At 40.4% G+C, this 21,385-nt stretch overlaps 1 protein-coding gene across 1 annotated transcript in view; it reads right to left on the reverse strand.

The window, feature by feature from the left end:
• LOC137095572 (TLE family member 5-like) overlaps window positions 1-20,860 on the reverse strand; it is a 53,574-nt gene extending 32,714 nt beyond the window's left edge. The window contains exons 1-3 of the mRNA XM_067462353.1: window positions 20,789-20,860; window positions 17,397-17,494; window positions 5,735-5,798 (exon numbers count right to left, since the gene is read on the reverse strand). Coding sequence (XP_067318454.1) covers window positions 5,735-5,798; window positions 17,397-17,494; window positions 20,789-20,860 — 234 coding nt within the window. The remainder of the gene's footprint in view (window positions 1-5,734; window positions 5,799-17,396; window positions 17,495-20,788) is intronic.
• Between the last annotated feature and the right edge of the window lie 525 nt (window positions 20,861-21,385).

Consider the following 21,385-nt stretch of genomic DNA (forward strand, 5'->3'; position numbering starts at 1 on the left):
AGCATCGCCAGGCGGCCATCTTACGTATTTCCGAAATGGACGGAAATACAAAATTTTTTGGCGCCTGCCGTTTTGATATTTAAAAACACTTCCAGGTTTAAAAATAAGTTTTGTAATCGTTTTGTAATTCAAAAATTAACGAATTTTTAACAAATTACGAATTAACGAAACGAATTGCCCAGCCCTACTACATACATAAGTCCCGAAATACAGAATGAGATAATTTCAATCAGTTCCAGTTTAGTGACAGAAGAGATTGTTGCTAGAGTCAACAATTCTGATTGCTTCTCCATTCTGGCTGATGAAACTTTGGATGTATTGGCAACAGAGCAGCTTTCATGATGTCTTCGTTATGTAGATTTAAATGAAAACTTACCCGAGAAGATTTTGTAGGATTTATACCCATATGTGACCAATCGGCAGAAAATGTCACTAAAGTTATCCTAGAAACATGCAACATGTTGAAATTGGACATGAATAAGTGTGTAGGGCAGGGCTATGATGGAGTTGCCACCATGGCTGGCCATCTAAGTGGAGTTCAAACAAGAATTCGAGAAACATACCCCAAAGCAAGATATTTTCATTGTGCAAGTCATCGACTGAACCTTGCATTGAGTCATCGACTGAACCTTGCATTTTCAAACTCTTCTGTCAGAAATTGTCTTGGAACAATAAAAGAAATAACACATTTCTTCAGAAACAGTTCAAGTGCTAACAATATTTTGCAGATTAATATTAGTGTTCATGTGCCAGAAACAAACAAAAAAAAGACTGACACGTTTATGTGAGACTCATTTCATTCAGAGGCATTATCATGCCTCTCAATGAAACGAGCCTCACATAAACGAGTCTCATATAAACGTGTATTGACATTCGTTGAACTATTTAAGCCGATTGTAGTTGCCTTAGAAGAAATCACAGAGAAAAAAATGGAAAATCTCTTCTTCAGCTCCTAACTTTTTGACTGCAATTGAAAAAAGTGATTTCATTGTTAGCCTGTTTGTTTGTGAACAACTCTTCAGCCTTACTTTGCCCCTATCAATTTTTCTTCAGGAAAAAAGTCTTGATATGGCATCTGCCATAAACCACGCTAGGTCACTGTTAAAATCTTTAGAAGTTTTGAGAGCAGATGCAAAATATCATTTTGTAAAACTCTTTGACTTAGCAAGAACAACATCTGAAAAAATATTTCAAAGCAACTTGACTATTCCAAGGCAAAGTTCAAGACAGATGCATCAGGCAAATCCAGGGAATAATTCTGTAGAAGATTATTTCAGAGTTGCGGTGTTCATACCATGTGTCTATTCACTCATATAGAACATTACTGAAAGGTTCATGTCAAATGAATATATTTTAACCAGTTTTCAGGTTCTCCTCCTTGGGTTTTCAGGTCTAGACAAAGTTCACCAAATGGAACAACTTTCAGAATACTTTGAAAATGACGCAGCACTTGTTCCATCAAGGCTGAGTACATAATGTGGTGTAATATTACACCATCAATTAAGAAAGATACTGAGGTACTTAAAGTGTTGGAACTGTGTGACAAAACCTACTATCGGTCAATAAATTTCCTTTTGACTGTGTTAGCTACTCTACCAGTAACAACATGCAGTGTGGAAAGATCATTTTCAACCATGAAGAGAGTGAAAAGTGTATCTAGAAGTTTAATGACAGACCAGAGACTTATTGGACTAGCAATGTTTTCCATCCATTGGGACATTACTACCACACCAGAAAAAGTAATTGACAAAATGGCCGGGGAGAAGAAAAGAAGACTGTTGCTGTAAAGTAAAAAAAAAAAAAGTCAAAAAGTATTCTAAAAAAATTGTTAATGAAAGTTAATAAATAACATTTAATATTTAAACTGTTATGTTTATTCATATCATGATCTGATCACCATGCTCAATATATCCCATATGCATGGGGGTATTGGGATAACGATACAAAAGGTTTGCTAGGGTAAATCCTCTCTCACTCAGACTCAGCCCCCCCCCCCCCGAAACGAAATCCTGGCTACGGGCCTGTCCTTTTCCTTCTCCTCCTCTTTTATGTCCTTCTCCTTTTCTTCCCTACTTCCTCCTTTTCTTTCTCCCTCTCCCTCTTCATCTCCTTATCCATTTTCTCATTTTCCTTGCGAAGACGCAGTAATTATCACTGCCACCAAATTTGAGAAGTAGTCAGCAGAGGAGTAGCTAAATTACAAGTGCTGTTGTGTAACAGGAGAGTAGAGGGAGATTTATTATTTATTTCTCTGTATTTCTGCCACCAACTTGAGGTAAGATGTATTATTGTGAGAAATGGCACACGGCGCAGAATTGATGTAGATGAGGCAGTCTTCAAAACAAAAGTTAACAAATGTATTGAGCACAAAGCGTGTGGTTGCAAGTTGTAACTTTTCTTATAGAACTCAGAATAATACTTGGTTAGTTGAACGTTTCACTCTTTCAGGTTACACAGTATATTCCTGAGGTGTAGCACTTATTACTAAACAAAGTTTCAATACAGGGATATCTCCCTTATCTGATCCTCCCTTGATCATATACTTAATAAGCTTATTCTTTAGCCTTTCCTTAGACTAAAAGAATACGGGCTATGTTTCCCTTATCAGCCTCTCTAGCCTAAGAAACTTCCAGTAGCTTAATCTGGCTTTCCAAAGCCTTGAAACTTTGCTTCACAATTCACTCTCTTTCAGCTACAACCTCCTAATCTTTCCTCTACCAACTGCTCATCCTCAAAAAATCTTAACTGTCTGTTTTCAAAACTCTCCCCTCTAGGCTCCTCCCACTTCTCTCTCTGTCGGCTTGCCTTGGTTTCCATGGCAACGCAGATGGAGGATTCCTTTGAAATAGGCCGCTTCAGAGTTACTGCAGCCAACACAAACCCATAAATACAGTTTAAATCATGCGAATTATTATTAACTTCCTCACATTCCTCTTTCTCCTTCCCTTCCTTTATCCCTTTCATCTCCTTATAGTCATTTCCTTCCCCTCCTCCTTCATCTCCTTCCTCTTCTCTTTCCCTTCTCCACTGCCTCCTTTTCTTTATCCCCCTTCTCTTCCCACTTTTCCTTCTCTTTCTCCTTCTTTATCCCCTTTCCCCTTCCTCCTTCTCTTTCTGCTTCCTCTCCTCCTCCTCCTCCTCCTCCTCCTCCTCCTCCTCCTCCTCCTCCTCCATCTCTTTCATTTCCTTATCTTCTTCGTTTTCCTTCTCCCGCTACTCCTATTTTTGAGTGCTTTTCTTTTTTAAAAAAATAATTTTTATTGAGGTATATTTTTAGAGATATATAGGTAAAAATTGGGGGGGTTGGGAATGTTAGGGTTGTGGGTAGGAGAAAAGGGGGTTGGATAGTTTGGATTGGGGTGTGTGTGGTTGGGTTAGGAAGAAAGGGTATGGGAAGTATATGGGATCTGGGGTGGAGAAGAAGGTGTGGTAGGGGGTGTGTGTGATAAGGGTCTTCTGACTTCCTTAATCTCCTCTCTGGTACCGTCTTTTTATTTTCTTCCTTCATCTAAAAAACTCATTCTTCCTCTTCTTTTATGTCTTTCCTATTTTGGTCATCTGATATATATTCCTCAAATAGCTTCCAATCCGTTTTTCTCATTGGTCTTCCATATGACTCTTTTAGTGCAAAGGTCAGTTTATCCATGTCCTTGATTTCCTTCACCTTGCTTATCCATTCATCCTTTGTGGCTACTTCTCTCTGTTTCCATTTTTTTGCCAATACTATTCTTGCAGCTGTGATACAATAATTAAACAAGATATCCTTATTCTGGTCTAATTCCAATTCTTCATCTATTATTCCCAGTAAAAAGTATTCTGGTTTCGTCTGAATCTTTGTTTTAGAATCTTCTCACATTCTTGTTTTATCATTTTCCAATATGCACTGATTACGGGGCACGTCCACCATACATGATAAAAAGTTCCAATCTGTGATTCACATTTCCAGCATTTATTTCTAACATTATCATACATTATGCCTAATTTTTGTGGCGTCATGTACCACCTATAGAAAATTTTTAGCCAGTTTTCCTGCAAATCAGTCGAATAAGTATATCTAATCTTTTTTGTCCAAATTTGTTCCCATTCTTTATATTGTATCTCTCTTCCAATATTCTTAGCCCACTTAATCATACATTCTTTTATTACTTCTTATTCCGTGGCCCACTCTAATAATTTATTGTAGATTATTGTTATATATATTTTTCTTCTTTCCTAGGATTTGGTCCCATATGTCTTCCTTTGTCATGAAGCCTAATTTTTTGTCTAAGTTGTAATATTCTTTGAGTTGTAAGTATTGAAACCATGATACGTTTGCAAATTGGGTATTTATCTCTTCTCTTGTCTTTAGTTGTAGTTCATTATCTTTTTTCCTTAGTACGTCTTTATATGTCAGCCAATTGGTCCATCCTAACTGTCTTCTTTGCTTTGCTTCTAGTGGTGATGCCCATCGTGGTGATTTTGGGTACATTCTCGTTTTGTATTTATTCCAGATCTTTATTAGTGCTGCCCTAATAAAGTGGTTATTAAAGTTTTTTTCTTTTGATGTTTGATTGTACCACAGGTACGAGTGCCACCCGAATCTCAAATCAAAGGCCTCTATTGTTAGTGTTTTTTCTTTTTTAAGTGAGATCCAATCTTTCACCCAAGAGAGTCCGCTTGCCTCATAGTATACTTTTAGATCAGGTAAACCCATTCCTCCTCTATTCCTTTGATCTATCATATTTATATACTTAATCCTTGGCTTCTTACCATTCCAGATAAATTTTGAGATTTCCTTGTTCCAATTGTCAAGTAATTTATTATTTCTAATTATGGGTATGTTCTGGAAAAGATATAACATTTTCGGAAGGACATTCATTTTTATTGTAGCAATTTTCCCCAAAATTGATAAGTTTAGACGTTTCCAATTATTTAACTCCTTCTTTATCTCTGTACATTTTGCTTCATAATTATTCTTTAATAGTTGTGAATTTTTTTGCGGTTATCGATACTCTTTTTATTTTTGTACAAATTTGAATTCCTGACATTTCCTAGAGTGTCTTTTGATTTTCTTTTGACATATTTTTTGTTAGTATCTTCGTCTTCATTTTATTCATTTAAAAACCCGCCATCTTCCCGAATCCATCAATAACTTTCAGCCAATTTAAGCAATTTTCTCTTGGGTCTTCCATTATGCATATCTGCATATGCTCTGTATTTGTATCTTTGTTTTCCGACGTTCAGTCCCTGAAGCTGTTTATTTTCTTTAATGTTTCTCAATAATATTTCTAGTGACATGATAAAGATAAAAATAAGGGGTGTGTGCTTTTCAAGTCATTCCCAACATATGGAAATAACTTGAGAGATCATTTGGCAATGGTGAAATCTTTGGGGGGGGGGGGGGAAGTATGCGTGTTTGCCACTGTCTTCCCTGAAACTGAGAGAGTGTGACTTCCCCAAGGTCACCAAGTGGGTATTGATTAGCCAAGCGGGGACACAAATCCTGGTCCCCAAAGTCATAGTCTGGCATTCAAACCAAGGGATTGTTCTATTATCTTACTGTATTTATTTCTCAGCTTGGGACTGAAGGCATCCAGAGATCTCCAAGCTATGGCTCATGGCCCTGTTGTGGCCCTCGAAGTTCACTCACCTGGTTCCTGCCTTAAACTTGAGACTGTGCCTCAAGTGTCATCCACAGGTCCTTCCCCATTATTCTCCCTGATCGCTCTCTCCTCTTTCCAAGCGTGAGGCTTACCATCACATAATGGTGCTGCATTTCTGACTTCTCGCTCACAAGTTTATTGCATTCCAGCTTCAGGCTGCAAGGGAGAGAAAAAGAGTCTGGCCATTTGTGAAGATGTGTCTCGCCTTCCCTTTCCATCACAAGAGGGAATGCCTCTCCATTGTGTCAGGAATTCCTGGTGCTGGGAGGTGATGCAGGCCTAGTTTAAAATAACTATCATTGGAGAAGAGGCATTCCTTCATAGGAAGGAATGCCTCTTCGAATATATAACCTGCATTGAGTCTCTTTTCAAAGAAAAAAGGCATTATTATTATTATTATTATTATTATTATTATTATTATTATTACAACAGAGAAACAAACAAGGACATCTAATCACCTCTCAACAAAAGTTTTCTCCAGGCACTGTCAGGCCATTATATGCTTATCAAGGTGGTCAGTTGAAACATTCACACCTAGCTCCAGCAGACAAGAGTCCTTTATCCCACCCTGGTCATTCCACAGATATATAAACCCTTTTTCGTAGTTCCAACAGACCTCACTACCCCTGAGGATGCTTGCCAAAGATGCAGGCGAAACGTCAGGAGAGAATGCCTCTAGACCATGGCCATATAGCCCGAAAAAACCTACAACAACCCAATAATAATAATATTAATATGCCTCACAACCAGTATCTTCCCCTAAACAAAAGGCTTATATTGAATAGTAACTCTCAAGCAACCAGAAACTACATTTATGCGGTATCTACCAATTACTTGGAGTGCCATGGGTTAACTGAGAATATATTCTATTATTATTATTATTATTATTATTATTGACATAAAAGCACGGTATGTCACAGCAAACGAGATCTATATGCTGGATTTCGTATCACAAAATCACAGGTCGGACACTTCCCAAGCATCTAGGACTGTGTGATGTATTTTCGAATGATGCACGCAGATCCAAGTAAGGTGGCCTTTTGCAATTGACAGATCATGATTTTGTCAATGTTTATTGTTTCCAAATGCTGGCTGAGATCTTTTGGCATAGCACCCAGTGGCCAATGACCACTGGGACCACCTGTACTGGTTTATGCCAGAGCCTTTACAGTTCGATTTTGAGGTCTTTATAGCGGATGAGTTTTTCCTGTTGCTTTTCCTCAATGCAGCTGTCACCTGGTATGGCGACATCAATAATCCAGACTTTTTTCTTTTCCACAATCGTGATGTCTGGTGTATTGTGTTCCAAAACTTTGTCAGTCTGGATTTGAAAGTTCCACAGTATTTTGTATCTTCATTTTACACTACCTTTGCAGGTTTATGATCCCACCAATTATTTACTGCTGGCAGGTGGTACTTGTGACATAAATTCCAGTCAATCATCTGAGCCACAGAGTTATGTCTTTGTTTGTAGTTTGTCTGTGAGATTTTCTTGTAACAGATGAGGAGATGGTCCATAGTTTCATCAGCTTCCTTGCACAGTTTGCATTTTGGGTCATACGCTGATTTTTCAATCCTGGCCTTAATTGCATTTGTTCTGATGGCTTGCTCCTGGGCTGCAAGAACCAGGCCTTCTGTCTCCTTCTTCAAGGTTCCATTCATGAGCCATAACCAGGTCTTCTCCTTGTCTACTTTTCCTTCAGTCTTACTACTACTACTACTACTACTACTACTACTAGCCATCCCTTGCCATGCATTGCTGTGGCCCAGTCACATCTGGAAAATAAAGTAATGAGAACGTGTTGGTTTCTAATATATTTAATGTCTTTATGCTTGTGGGTAAACAGTACTTCTTGTTGTTTGTTTGTCAGTGTTGATGTAGAGATTATCTGGTTTGCCTATTATTGTCCTTCTTTAGAGGTCCCTTTCAAATCTATGATATTATATCTGTCATATACATGTATGTGTGTGTATGTGAATCATATATATCTATCTATATCTATGGCTGGATGGTTCTTTGTCAGGAGGACTTCGATTATGTTTTTTTACCCTGGTGAAGGAAGTTGGACTGGATGACCTTAAGGCATGCATTTCTTAAACTGGGGGTCAGTACAGGGAAGGGGGTCATGAGGGGTTGTCAGAAGGGTCACCAAAGACCACTGGAAAATACAGTATTTTCTGTTGGTCATGAGTGTTCTGTGTGGGAGGTTTGGCCCAATTCTATTGTTGGTTGGGTTTAGAATGCTCTTTGATTGTAGGTAAACGATAAATCCCAGTAACTACAACTTTCAAATGTCAAGGTGTCCCCCCCTCCACACACACACACACACACACACACACACACACACACTCCATCTGGGCATATGGAGTATTCGTGCCAAGTTTGGTCCAGATCCAACATTGTTTGAATCCACAGTGCTCTCTGAATGTAGTTGAACTACAACTCCCAAACTCAAGGTCAATGCCCACCAACCTCTTCTAAAGTTTTCTGCTGGTCATGAGAGTCCTGTGTGCCACATTTGGTTCAATTCCATCATTGGTAGAGTTCAGAATGCTCTTTGATTTTAGATGAACTATAAATCCCAGCAGCTACAACTCCCAAATGACAAAATCAATTTTTTTGAGTGATGGTCACTTCTTAGGTTAGTAGGTGTATTGTGTCCAAATTTGGTGGCAATACGTCCAGTGGTTTTTTAGGTTTGTTAAACCCACAAACAAATATTACATTTTTATTTATATAGACTAGCTGTCCCCACCACAAGTTGCTGTAGCCCAGTCTGTTTATATGTGTTTTGTGTGTATATATGTGTGTATACGCATGGGTATATTTATGTATATGTATATATATGTGTGTTTGCATATATGTGTGTGTGTGTGTTTTTGTGCATGCGTTGTAATGCATTTTTGTTTTTTGGCTTTTTAAGTCTCTTCTGCTGTATTTTTCAATGTTTTTATGAGTGATGATTACTCGTTAGCCTGATAGGTGATTTGGGTCCAAATATGGTGTCCATTTGTCCAGTGGTTTTTGAGTTATGTTAATCTCACAAATGAACATCGCATTTTTATTTATATAGATTATAATTATTAATAACTAGCCTTCCCCTGCCAGCCGTTGCTGTAGCTTAGTCTGGTGATCTGGAAAACAAAGTAATGAGAAATTGTTGGTTTCTAATATATGTGTGAAAGTGTAAAAGTAAAATTCCTGCCATTAATTTGTAAATGTTTGTAAAGGAGCCACCACTTTGTGAGGGTTTATTTAATTGATAGCTAATAATATTGATTTGGTCTTTCTTTTGTGTAGTGTGACTTAACTTGGAAAGGAAATGTAACAGGGACAAGGCTTTAGGAAAAACAGTAACAAGTTATTTATTTATCGTGTCATCAGCAACCATACCATTGTGTTACAATTCTAACAGAACAAAACAAACACACAAATTAAAAAGAAAAGGAAAAGGAAAAAAAACACAGATTTTGCAAACTTGGTAGTTGGTTAAATGTCCTTTGACCAGTATCTGGCCACTTGGAGTGCCTCTGGTGTTGCCGCAAGAAGGTCCTCCCTTGTGCATGTGGCAGGGCTCAGGTTGCATTGCAGCAGGTGGTCTGGTTTGTTCTTCTCCGCACCCGCATGCCGAGGATTCCACCCTGTAGCCCCATTTCTTAAAATTGGCTCTGCATCTCGTGGTGCCAGAGCGCAGTCTGTTCAGCGCCTTCCAAGTCACCCAGTCTTCTGCGTGCCCAGGGGGGAGTCTCTCATCTGGTATCACCCATGGATTGAGGTGCTGGGTTTGGGCCTGCCACTTTTGGACTCTCGCTTGCTGGGGTGTTCCAGCGAGTGTCTCTGTAGATCTAAGAAAACTGTGTCTTGATTTAAGTCATTGACGTGCTGGCTGATACCCAAACAGGGGATGAGCTGGAGACGTCTCTGCCTTGGTCCTTTCACTATTGGCTGCTACTTCCCGGCGGATGTCAGGTGGTGCAATACCGGCTAAACAGTGTAATTTCTCCAGTGGTGTGGGGAGCAGACACCCTGTGATAATGCAGCATGTCTCATTAAGGACCACATCTACTGTAACAAGTTTATTGAAATGTAGAAGAAGCGTGATGGTTTCAAAGTTTCTCTTGTCTTAGAGGTACAATTCTTTAATGGTTACGTTCATAACAATTCTTAACTCTTAAATAACGCTTAGGAGGCCTAATTCTTCTTAGAAACAGGTCTCAAACTTAGTTCCTTTAAAAAGAGACGTTTCTTTCTTTAACTGGTTGTTTCAGGCACACGCTTATCCTTTCTTTATGATGTTTTTGTTACAATAGAGACCCTCAACACTATTAATAAAAATAAGTCAACTCGACTTGTTTAAATTACTCAGGCTAAAAGCCCAAACTTCCCTGATTCTTACTAAGTAGAATCAGTCCTTTCCCTGTAGTTTTTAAACTACAGATCCCTTCTGGTTCTCTCTACTCAACAGAACAGCCTCTCCTACAGTTTACAGACTGTAGACTATTTCCCTGATTCTCCTCCTAGAGAATCGGTCTTCTCCTGTAGCTCTCCGACTACAGACTAACTGTTTAAAATGGTTGCCCTGCCAAGTGGCAGTTGGCTCCGCCCCTGTTTCCATGGTAACCCAGCTCAACATAAGCTGAGCTGGCTGCCATCTCCCTTGGTTATGCAACACTATATACTTACTATTACAAACCCTTTAAACATCTGTCTATAATTATACATAACATCTATAACTACACATAACTGCAAGTTAAAAATTTACACTTCACCACAATATGTAATTTCTTTATGCTTGTGGGTAAACAGTATTTCTTGCTGTTTCTTTGTCAGTGTTGATGTGGAGATTGTCTGGTTTGCCTACTCTGGGACATGCAATATGTAATTGTCTTTTTTTTAGAGGTCCCTCTCAAATCTATGGTACTCTATCTCTCTGTGTGTGAATCATATCTCTTTATGTCTATGGCTGGATGGCTCTTTGCCAGGAGGGTTTTTTTTTTTTTTTGCTCTGCTGAAGGGAGTTGGACTGGGTGGCCTTAGGTATTTTCTGTTGGTTACGGGGGTTCTGTGTGGGAAGTCTACCCCCAATTCTGTCATTGGTGGATTTCAGAATGTTCTTTGATTGTAGGTGAACTATAAATCCCAGCAACTACAACTCCCAAATGTCAAGGTCTATTTCCCCCAAACTCCATCTGTGTTCACATTTGGGCATATTGAGTATTCGAGCCAAGTTTGGCCCAGATCCAACATTGTTTGAATCCATAGTACTTTCTGAATGTAGGTGAACTGCAACTCCCAAACTCAAGGTCAATGCCCACCAACCTCTTCTAATGTTTTCTGCTGGTCATGGGAGTCCTGTGTGCCACATTTGGTTCAATTCCATCATTGGTGTTCAGAATGCTCTTTGATTGTAGGTGCAACTACAACTCCAAAATGACAAAATCAATTTTTTTAGTGATAGTCGCTCCTTGGGTTTGTCTTGTGGCCAAATTTGTCAGCAATTGTGGTTTTTTAGGTTATGTTAATCCCACAAACAAACATTACATTTTTATTTATATAGATAATAACAGAATAGACTCTCAGTTAACCCATGGGGATTGGTAGATTATTATTAATGATAGTTATTGATAATAATAATTTAGAGTAGACTCTCAATTAACCTATAACAGAGAATCTAATAATGATGATGATGATGATAAGAGTAGACTCTCAGGTAACCCATGGGGATTGGTGGATTATGATTAATAATATTTATTATTATAATACTTATAGTTATTGTTATTATTAATAATATTTATGATTATTGCGGGGGCCCGGTGGCGTAGTGGGTTAAACTGCTGAGCTGCTGAACTTGCTGACTGAAAGGTCAGTGGTTTGAATTCGGGGAGTGGGGTGTGCTCCCACTGTCAGCCCCAGCTTCTGCCAAACTAGTAGTTCAAAAACATGCAAATGTGAGAAGATCAATAAGTATCGCTTTGGTGGGAAGGTAAATAGTGCTCCATGCAGTCATGCCAGCCACATGACCTAGGAGGTGTCTACGGACAATGCTGGCTCTTTAACACCATCCTCCAGACTGACACGAGTAGACTTAATGTGAAGAAAAAATCTTTATCTTTTATCATTATAATTAATAGCTAACAACAATAACAACAATAAAAGACTCCCAGGTAATCCATAACTGAGAGTCTAATAATAATAATTAGAATAGGTTCTCAGTTAATTTATGGAGACTGGGAGATTATTAATAAAAGATTAATATAAGGCGCATCTGGTGGGGACACGAGACAGGGCCTTTTCTGTGGTGGCCCCCCGACCCTGGAACACCCTCCCCAAAGATCTTAGACAGGCCCCTACGTTGGCAGTCTTTAGGAAGAACTTGAAGACCTGGCTGTTCCGATGTGCCTTTCCAGAATAGGAAAACTCCAACTACAAGTCCCATAAGCACTTTATTAGAATTAAGATTGCTGGCACACTGCACTTACCCTATAATCCCACATATCACCTGTCACATCAGCACTTTTATTCTGTACCCATTACTCTGGCCTGGACCAGTTTTATTGTGTCTTGGTGTATTGTTTTATTGCTGTTGTTTTAATATTGCTTTAACTGTTTTTAATTTGCTTTAGGTTGTGTACTGTTATGTTGTGTTTTGAGGCCTTGGCCTTTGTAAGCTGCATCGAGTCCTTCGGGAGATGCTAGTGGGGTACAAATAAAGATAATAATAATAACAATTATTATTATTATTATTATTATTATTATTATTGACTCTCAGTTAACCCATAACTGTAGGCTGTAGAACCTGTAGAAAGAACTACCTTCAGGGCATTACTCCTGAAACAGCTGCCTTGTTGGAAAACTATTACAGGCTCCACAATGAAGACTTATTTAAATAGAATCAAATAGAATCAAATAGAATCAAAGAGTTGGAAGAGACCTCGTGGGCCATCCAGTCCAACCCCCTGCCAAGAAGCAGGAATATTGCATTCAAATCACCCCTGACAAATGGCCATCCAGCCTCTGCTTAAAAGCTTCCAAAGAAGGAGCCTCCACCACACTCCGGGGCAGAGAGTTCCACTGCTGAACGGCTCTCACAGTCAGGAAGTTCTTCCTAATGTTCAGATGGAATCTCCTCTCTTGTAGTTTGAAGCCATTTAGTGAGCAAACCCTTCAGGCAGGGCAGAGCATTGTGTCCTCCATCTCTGAAGCCAAGAAAGAACAGTGGATAAAGCTGATTACAGAGGTCAACATGGGCGGGAGCAGCCAGAAGGCATGGAGGCTGCTAAGACGGCTGAGCAATGACCCCTCACAAATTAATACCCATGCCAACATAAAGACAGAACAGATACTCTTGAAGAATGGGAAACCTAACCCTGGCACCAAAGTAGAAAAGAAACTAATAGCCAGACAACCAGAGATTGAGAGCAACAACCTTCATGAACTCTTTACATCTACTGAATTGGACATGACTCTCAATAAATGTAAAAATGGCAAAGCAGCTGGCCTGGATGATCTACGGATGGAACAAATCAAGAACTTTGTCCAAAAGAAGGCGCTGGCTGCTGGAGCTGATGAACAACTGCACTGCATCCTGTCAGATCCCCAAAATCTGGAGGAAAGCAAGAGTCATCGCCATCTTGAAGCCAGGCAGAGACTGTAATGACCCAAAAAGCTCCCTGTTGTGCCACCTCTACAAAGTTCTGGAGATACTTATTTTGCATAGAATTACGGAAAAAATAGACCCATGTCTGATCCCACAGCAAGCTGGCTTCAGGAAAGGCAAAAGCTGCACATTGCAAGTGCTGAACCTGACTCAGCACATAGAAGATGGCTTTGAAAGGCAGCAGATTACAGGAGCTGTCTTCATAGACCTGTCAGCAGCTTATGATACTTTGAACCATCACCTCCTCCTGAGAAAAATATCACAAAGGACTACCACCTCACCCGCCTCATAGGAAACCTGCTACAAAACAGGAGCTTTTTTGTTGAGTTCCAGGGCCAGAGAAGCAGATGGCGGAAACAGAAGATTAGCCTGCCTCAGGGGAGCGTGCTTGCTTCATCAATGTTCAACACCTACACAAATGACCAGCCACTGCCAGAAGGGACAGAGAGCTTCATCTATGCTGATGATCATGCCATTACTGCTCAAGTAGGGAGCTTTGAGATGGCTGAACAGAAGCTCTCTGAAGCACTAGGTGCCATTACTGCCTATTACAGGGAAAACCAGCTGATCCCTAACCCATCTAAAACACAGACATATGCTTTTCATCTCAAGAACAGACAAGCATCCCGAGCTCTGAGGATCACCTGGGAAGGAATCCCACTGGAGCATTGCAGCGCACCCAAATACCTGGGTGTCACTCTGGATCATGCTCTTACCTACAGGAAGCACTGCCTGAACATCAAGCAAAAAGTGGGTGCTAGAAACAATATCATATGCAAGCTGACTGGCACAACCTGGGGATCACAACCAGACACAGTTAAGACACCTGCCCTTGCGCTATGCTACTCTGCTGCTGAGTATGCATGCCCGGTGTGGAACACATCTCACCATACTAAAACAGTGGGTGTGGCTCTTAATGAGACATGCCGCATTATCACGGGGTGTCTGCACCCTACACCACTGGAGAAATTACACTGTTTAGCCGGTATTGCATCACCTGACATCTGCCGGGAAGTAGCAGCCAATAGTGAAAGGGCCAAGGCAGAGACATCTCCAGCTCATCCCTTGTGTGGGTATCAGCCAGCACGTCAATGACTTAAATCAAGAAATAGTTTTCTAAGATCTACAGAGACACTTGCTGGAACACCACAGCAAGCGAGAGTCCAAAAGTGGCAGGCTCAAACCCAGAACCTTAATCAATGGCTGATACCAAATGAAAGACTCCCTCCTGGGCACACAGAAAACTGGGCGACTTGGAAGGCGCTGAACAGACCGCTCTGGCACCACGAGCCAACCTCAAGAAATGGGGCTACAAAGTTGAATCCACAACATCCAAGTGTGGAGAAGAGCAAACCACAGACCACCTGCTGCAATGCAACCTGAGCCCCACCACATGCACATGGAGGACCTTCTTGCAGCAACACCAGAGGTACTCCAAATGGTCAGCTACTGGTCAAAGGACATTTAATCAACTACCAAGCTTGCCTGTTTTGTCTGTTAAAAATTTGTTTAAAATGTAATACAATTGTCTGGTTGATACCGACACGATAAATAAATAAATAAATAAATACCCATAACTGAAGGTCTAATAATAATGATGATTAGATGAAATGCTCAGTTAACCCTTGGGGACTGTTAGATTACTACTCCTACTGCTGCTGCTACTAATAATAATAACTTTTCATCATTGCCATGATTCCTCTGTCAACAATCTTACAAAAAAAAAAAAAAACCTCGGCTACCAAATGTCTCAGAGATCTCACAAAATTTCCCATCTGCTGTACATGGATGACCTGAAGCTGTATGGGAAAACCAAAATTGAAATCCAGTCTCTGACTAACACTGTCCAAATCTTTAGCACTGATAGCAACATGAAGTTTGTTTTGTATAAATGTTTGACAGTGGCACAGAAGAAGGGAAAAATCATTGAAAGTGAGGTCATAAATATGCCCAATGGCCAAGCAATCAAGTGTCACCAGCCAGAGGCCTATAAATCTCTGGGCATACTACAGCTGGACAACATCAAACATGAACATGTGAAAACTGTGGTCAGCAAAGAATACATTCAAAGGGTCAGAAAAATTCTCAAAAGCAAGCTCAATGGAGGCAATACCATCAAGGCCATAAACACCTGGGCCATACCTGTCATAACATATACTGCTGGCATCATAAACTGGACGCAGGCAGAACTGGACAATTTGGACAGAAAAACAAGAAAACTAATGACCATTCATAATTCACTACATCCTCACAGTGATGTTGACCGCTCTATCTGCCTAGAAAGTCTGGTGGCAGAGGACTTTTAGAAGTAAAACAAGCAATCAAAGAAGAAAAACACACCCTGGCAGAATTTGTCAGGGAAAGCCAAGAACCTGCTTCAATTAATAATCAGAAACTTCTCAAAGCACAGCAGATAAAGAACCAGTACAAGAAAACTGCACTATGAACCAGAGCTAACACCTGGCACAATAAAGAATTGCATGGGCAGTTCCTTGACAAAATTGTCAAGGAACTGACAAAATTGTTCCTTGATGTTGTTGTAATTGCCTCTTTGTAAATTGCCTTTTTATATGTGTTGTACACCGCCATGAGTCGCCCTAAAGGGCTGAGAATGGCGGTTAATAAATGCATCAAATAATAAATAAATAAATAAATAAATAAAATTGAAGGAAAAGTTGACAAGGAGAAGACCTGGTTATGGCTCACGAATGGAACCTTGAAGAAGAAGGCAGAAGGTCTGATTCTTGCAGCCCAGGAGCAAGACATCAGAACAAATGCAATTAAGGCCAAGATCGAAAAATCAATGGATCACCCAAAATGCAGACTGTGCAAGGAAGCTGATGAAACCATGGACCATCTGCTCAGCTGTTGCAAGAAAATCACACAGATGGACTACAAACAAAAGATACAACACTGTGGCCCAAATGATTCACTGGAACTTATGTCACAAGTATGGCCAGTCAGCAGTAAAGAATTGGTGGGATCATAAACCCGCAAAGATCATGGAAAATGAACACGCAAAAGTACTGTGGGACTTTCTAATCCAGACTGACAACGTTTTGGAACAGAATACACCAGACATCACGACTATGGAAAAGAAAAAAGTCTGAATTATTGATGTCGCCATATCGGGTGACAGTTGCATTGAGGAAAAACAACAAGAAAAACTCAGCCGCTATCAAGACCTCAAAATTGAACTGCAAAGGCTCTGACATAAACCAGAACAGGTGGTCCCAGTGGTCATTGGCCACTGGGTGCTATGCCAAAAGATCTCAGCCGACATTTGAAAACAATAAACATTGACAAAATCATGATCTGTCAACTGCAAAAGGCCATCTTACTTGGATCTGCATGCATCATTCGAAAATACATCACACGGTCTTAGACGCTTGGGAAGTGTTTGACTTGTTATTTTTTGATACGAAATTCAGCATATAGATCTTGTTTACTGAGCCATGCTGTGCTTTTGTGTCAGTAAAATACAATGATAATACCAATTTGCAGCGATGGTTAAGCGGCTTAATGGGATATCTGGGCAAGTAGTGGGGAAACACTGGTTTAAATAATAATGCAAAGTTATAATAATGACCTAGATCAGGCATGGGCAAACTTTTTAACTTTGGGGCCGCATGCTAGCACTCCCTACTAAGAGGTGATGAAAGGAAGGGAAGGAGGAATGAAAGGGAGAAGGAAGGATAAAAGGAGGATGGATGGAAGGAGAAAGAGGGAGAGAGAGAAGAAGGGAAGAAAAAGGGAAGGTCTAAAGGGAGGAAGGAGAAAGAGGAAAGGAGGAAAGAGGGGAGGATGAAAGTGAGGAAGGGAAGGATGGAAGGAGAAAGAGGGAAAGAGGGAAGGAGGGAGGAAAGAGGGAAGGAAGGGAGGGAGGGAGGGAGGGGGGAAGGAAGGAGAAATAGGGAGGAAAGAAAGGGAGGGAATGAAGGAGGAAGGGAGTAGGATAGGATGCTGAGAGAGAAAAGGAGCTGATAAAATAGTCCAAGAGGCCGCATCTGACCCCTTGTTCTGAGTTTGCCTGACCTAGAAGAAGAACAAGGAAGGAAAAGAGGTTGGGGAAAAGGGTACAGCAAGGGAAACCTGCCTGTGATACTGGTCTTGAAGCAGCTGGAACTCATCTTTGATCTGGTCACAGGAATCTGATGATGTGAACTTCAGCTGTTGAGGCAGATGAGAGGAACCCTAAAGCAGAAGAAACCAAAAGGTTTAGCTGAAGACAACACAATCCGATCCTCCCCAACAGATGGCTCTCCAGCCAAACTTCAGAAAAGGGAACTTTCATGGTATTCGAGGAAGCATATTCCATCGTCACACTGCTCTTTGGATGTTCTTCCTAATGTTTAGCTGATTTTTCCCCTCTTTCCTCGCTTACAGTTCAGACTAAAACTTGGAATGGGTTTACGCACAAAGAAGCCCTAAGGTATGGGTGGGATTACCTGTTAAACTAAGTTTGCTGTGTGCCTTTCAACTTACTTTCAATGTACATTGATCCTAAGGTGACTCTATCATGAAGTTTTCTTGGAAAAGATTTGGGGGAGGTTTGCAGTTGCCTTCCTTTGAGGTCTGAGCAAGAGGACACTTCCTTTATTATTTCAAACATGGAACAATTTCAGTGTCATGTTTATAAGACATATCCCTAAAAAGAGCCATGCTGGATATATTTTCCATTTAACCTTCTTCTATGGAGGCCACACTTTAGTACATTCGCGTGCAACCCCTCCCCCTTCAGAATCCTTATCTATGGATTCAACCATTTATATCAATGGTTCCCAACCTTTTTTTGACCAGGGACCATTTTTATTTTTTGTTGTTAGCAGGGAGCACAAAGTTTAAGAAAAATAAACTGTGTGAATCTAAAAATAAAAATTAATCAAAACTTTTAACATAGTCATTAAACTTAATAGTAACATGAATTAAGAGTTCTATCTATCTATCTATCTTCTATACACATAACAAAAGTGTAAATATGCATGCATGTGTGTATGTGTGTGTGGCTGTAGTGTCCACTTACACAGACAAGCTCTTACTGCCACAAACAGCTATTGCTCTTACTACTTTTACTATTGCTCTTACTACCAATGGCCCTCCCTCCATTGACATTGCAGGTTATAGAACATGTACAAGAGCCCTGCCAATGTTCTCCACAAACAAAATTCTACGCACCAACCAAGTGAAAGCTTTCATTCAGGGACAATTCCATCCTATATTTTCTGTTTTTCCTCCATCACAGACATCCCAGTGTTTCTAATTCTCCCCATTGGTGTGGAATTTGCATTACCCTTCCTTAACCCTTTCCTGCTTTCTTCTATGGCACACTGCAAACAGAGGAATTGATCAGCAACTGAACATACTAGAGAGGTTTAGGGATATTTGCCATGATTTATAGGAGTTGTAGTTACTAGAATGTATCGTTCACCTGCAATCTAAGCACACTCTAAACTCCACCAACAATGGACCTAAATCTCACTTGGCACACAGACCAACAAAAAATATGGGAGGTCTTTGGAGGGATTTAAACTAGATCTTCTGGGGGAGGGGGACAACAGCCTTTTGAACAATACTTTATCCACAATGTCAGGGAACCGCCAGAAGGCTAAATGGAGGATTGCACTAACACAACAAGGGCCAAGTATCGCAACACAATAGTCCCAAATAAACAGCTCAGGGGAAGATCTCAGGGGCTCACATGTCTTTACACTAATTCACAAGGTATGGGAAATAAAAAAGACAAACTCCAACTTTTAGCACAACACCACAATTATGATGTCATCGGCATCACTGAAACCTGGTTCGATGACTCCTATTGCTGGAATGTAGACATTGAAGGCTATAACCTATTTCACAGAAACCGAACAAGGGGGAGAGGAGGTGGGGTAGCCTTATATGTCCCAAACTGTTATGCTACAGAAGAGATGCAAGACTGCAATCTGAGAAACCAGCTTCAAGGCATCTGGATAAGAATAAAAGGAACTGGGACTCAAAAAGATCTCGCTGTATGCCTCAACTACAGATCTCCTAGCTAGGATAAAGAACTTGATGAAGCCTTCTGCCAACATTTGACCAAACAGGCACAAAGAAGAGATATATTAGTCATGGGTGATTTCAACTATCCCAATATTTGCTGGAAAACAAACTCTGCCAGGAGTACAATGTCTAAGAAATTCCCCGTGAGCCTTGCAGACAATTTCATGGTCAGAAGGTAGAAGAGGCAACAAGGGGATCAGCTACTCTCAATCTCATCCTAACAAATGCAGAGGACCTGATTGATACAGTTGAAGTGGTCGGATCCTTAGAGGCAAGTGACCATGTGCTCCTGCAGATGAAGGTACAAAGGAAGGCTGAAACTAAGACAAGTCAAACCTGCATTTTGGACTTTAGGAGAGCTAACTTCCAAAAAATGAAGGAAATATTGAAAAGCATTCCATGGACACAGATACTAAAAGACAAGGGAGTTATGGATGGATGGGAGTTTTTCAAGAGTGAAATACTCAAGGTGCAATTGCAAATCGTGCCAACAAAGAGAAAAAATAGCACAAGTGTAAAGAAGCCAGAATGAATGTCCAAAGAACTTCTAACTGTGCTAAGATCCAAAAGAGATATGCACAAGAAGTGGAAAAATGGGAGAAATCACCAAAGAAGAATTGTAAGCCAACTCCTGTAGGGAAAAGGTTTGTAAGGCTAAAGCACAAAATGAGTTCAGGCTTGCCAAGGACATTAAAAACAATAAAAAGGGCTTCTTTTCTTATGTCAGTAATAAAAGGAAGAGCAAGGAGGCAGTAGGGCCTCTTTGAGGAGGAGATGAACCAATACTGACAGGGATAGGGAAAAGGCAGAGCTACTTAATACCTTCTTTGCCTTGATCATCTTCAACCTCAGCAAGATGGAGTGGATGAGGGATTAGAGGACATCCAATCCAAAAATGGGAAGCAAGTCGTCCAGGAATACCTGGCCACTCTAAATGAGTTCCAAGTCTCCGGGGCCAGATCAACTACACCCAAGAGTATTGAAGGAACTAGCGGAAGTCATCTTGGAACCATTGGCAATCATCTTTGAGAGTTCTTGGAGAACTGGAGAAATTCCAGCAGACTGGAGAAGGGCCAATGTGGTCCCAATCTTCAAGAAATGAAAAAAGGATGATCCAAACAATTATCGTCAGGTCAGCCTCACATCAATACCAGACAAGATTCTGGAAAAGATTGTTAAGGAAGTGGTCTGCAAACACTTAGAAACAAATGCGGTCATTGCTAATAGTCAACAGGTATTTATCAAAAACAAGTCATGCCAGACTAATCTGATCTCTTTTATTGATAGAGTTACAAGCTGGGAAGATGTGGGGAATGCCGTGGATGTAGCGTATCTGGACTTCAGTAAGGCCTTCAATAAGGTCCCCCATTACCTTCTGGCAAACAAATTAGTCAAATGTGGGCTAGGCAAAACTACAGTTAGGTGGATCTGTAATTGGTTAAGCGGACAAACCCAGAGGGTGCTCACTAATGCTTCCTCTTCATCCTGGAAAGAAGTGATGAGCAGAGTGCCGCAAGATTCCATCCTGGGACCGGCCCTGTTCAACATATTTATTAATGACTTAGATGAAGGCTTAGAAGGCATGATCATCAAGTTTGCAGTTTATATCAAATTGGGAGGGATAGCCAATACTTCAGAAAACAGGAGCAGAATTCAAAACGATATTAACAGATTAGAGAAATGGGCCAAAACTAATAAAATGAAGTTCCACAGGTGACAAATGCAAGATACTCCACTTAGGCAGAAAAAATGAAATGCAAAGATACAGAATGGGGGAATGTGTGGCTCGAGAGAAGTATGTGTGAAAAAGATCTTGGAATCATCGTGGACAACAAGTTAAACATGAGCCAACAATGTGATGTGGTGGCAAAAAAAGTCAATAGGATTTTGGCCTGCATCAATAGGAGTATAGTGTCTAGATCCAGGGAAGTCATGCTACCCCTCTATTCTGCCTTGCTTAGACCACATCTGGAATACTGTCTCCAATACTGTGAATAAAGTACTGTGAAATCTGGAAGCCCCTAGTCGCACATGGGCGGTGGGTACAGA

This window comes from Anolis sagrei, chromosome Y (assembly GCF_037176765.1).
Source record: "Anolis sagrei isolate rAnoSag1 chromosome Y, rAnoSag1.mat, whole genome shotgun sequence".
Taxonomy (NCBI): Eukaryota; Metazoa; Chordata; class Lepidosauria; order Squamata; family Dactyloidae; genus Anolis; species Anolis sagrei.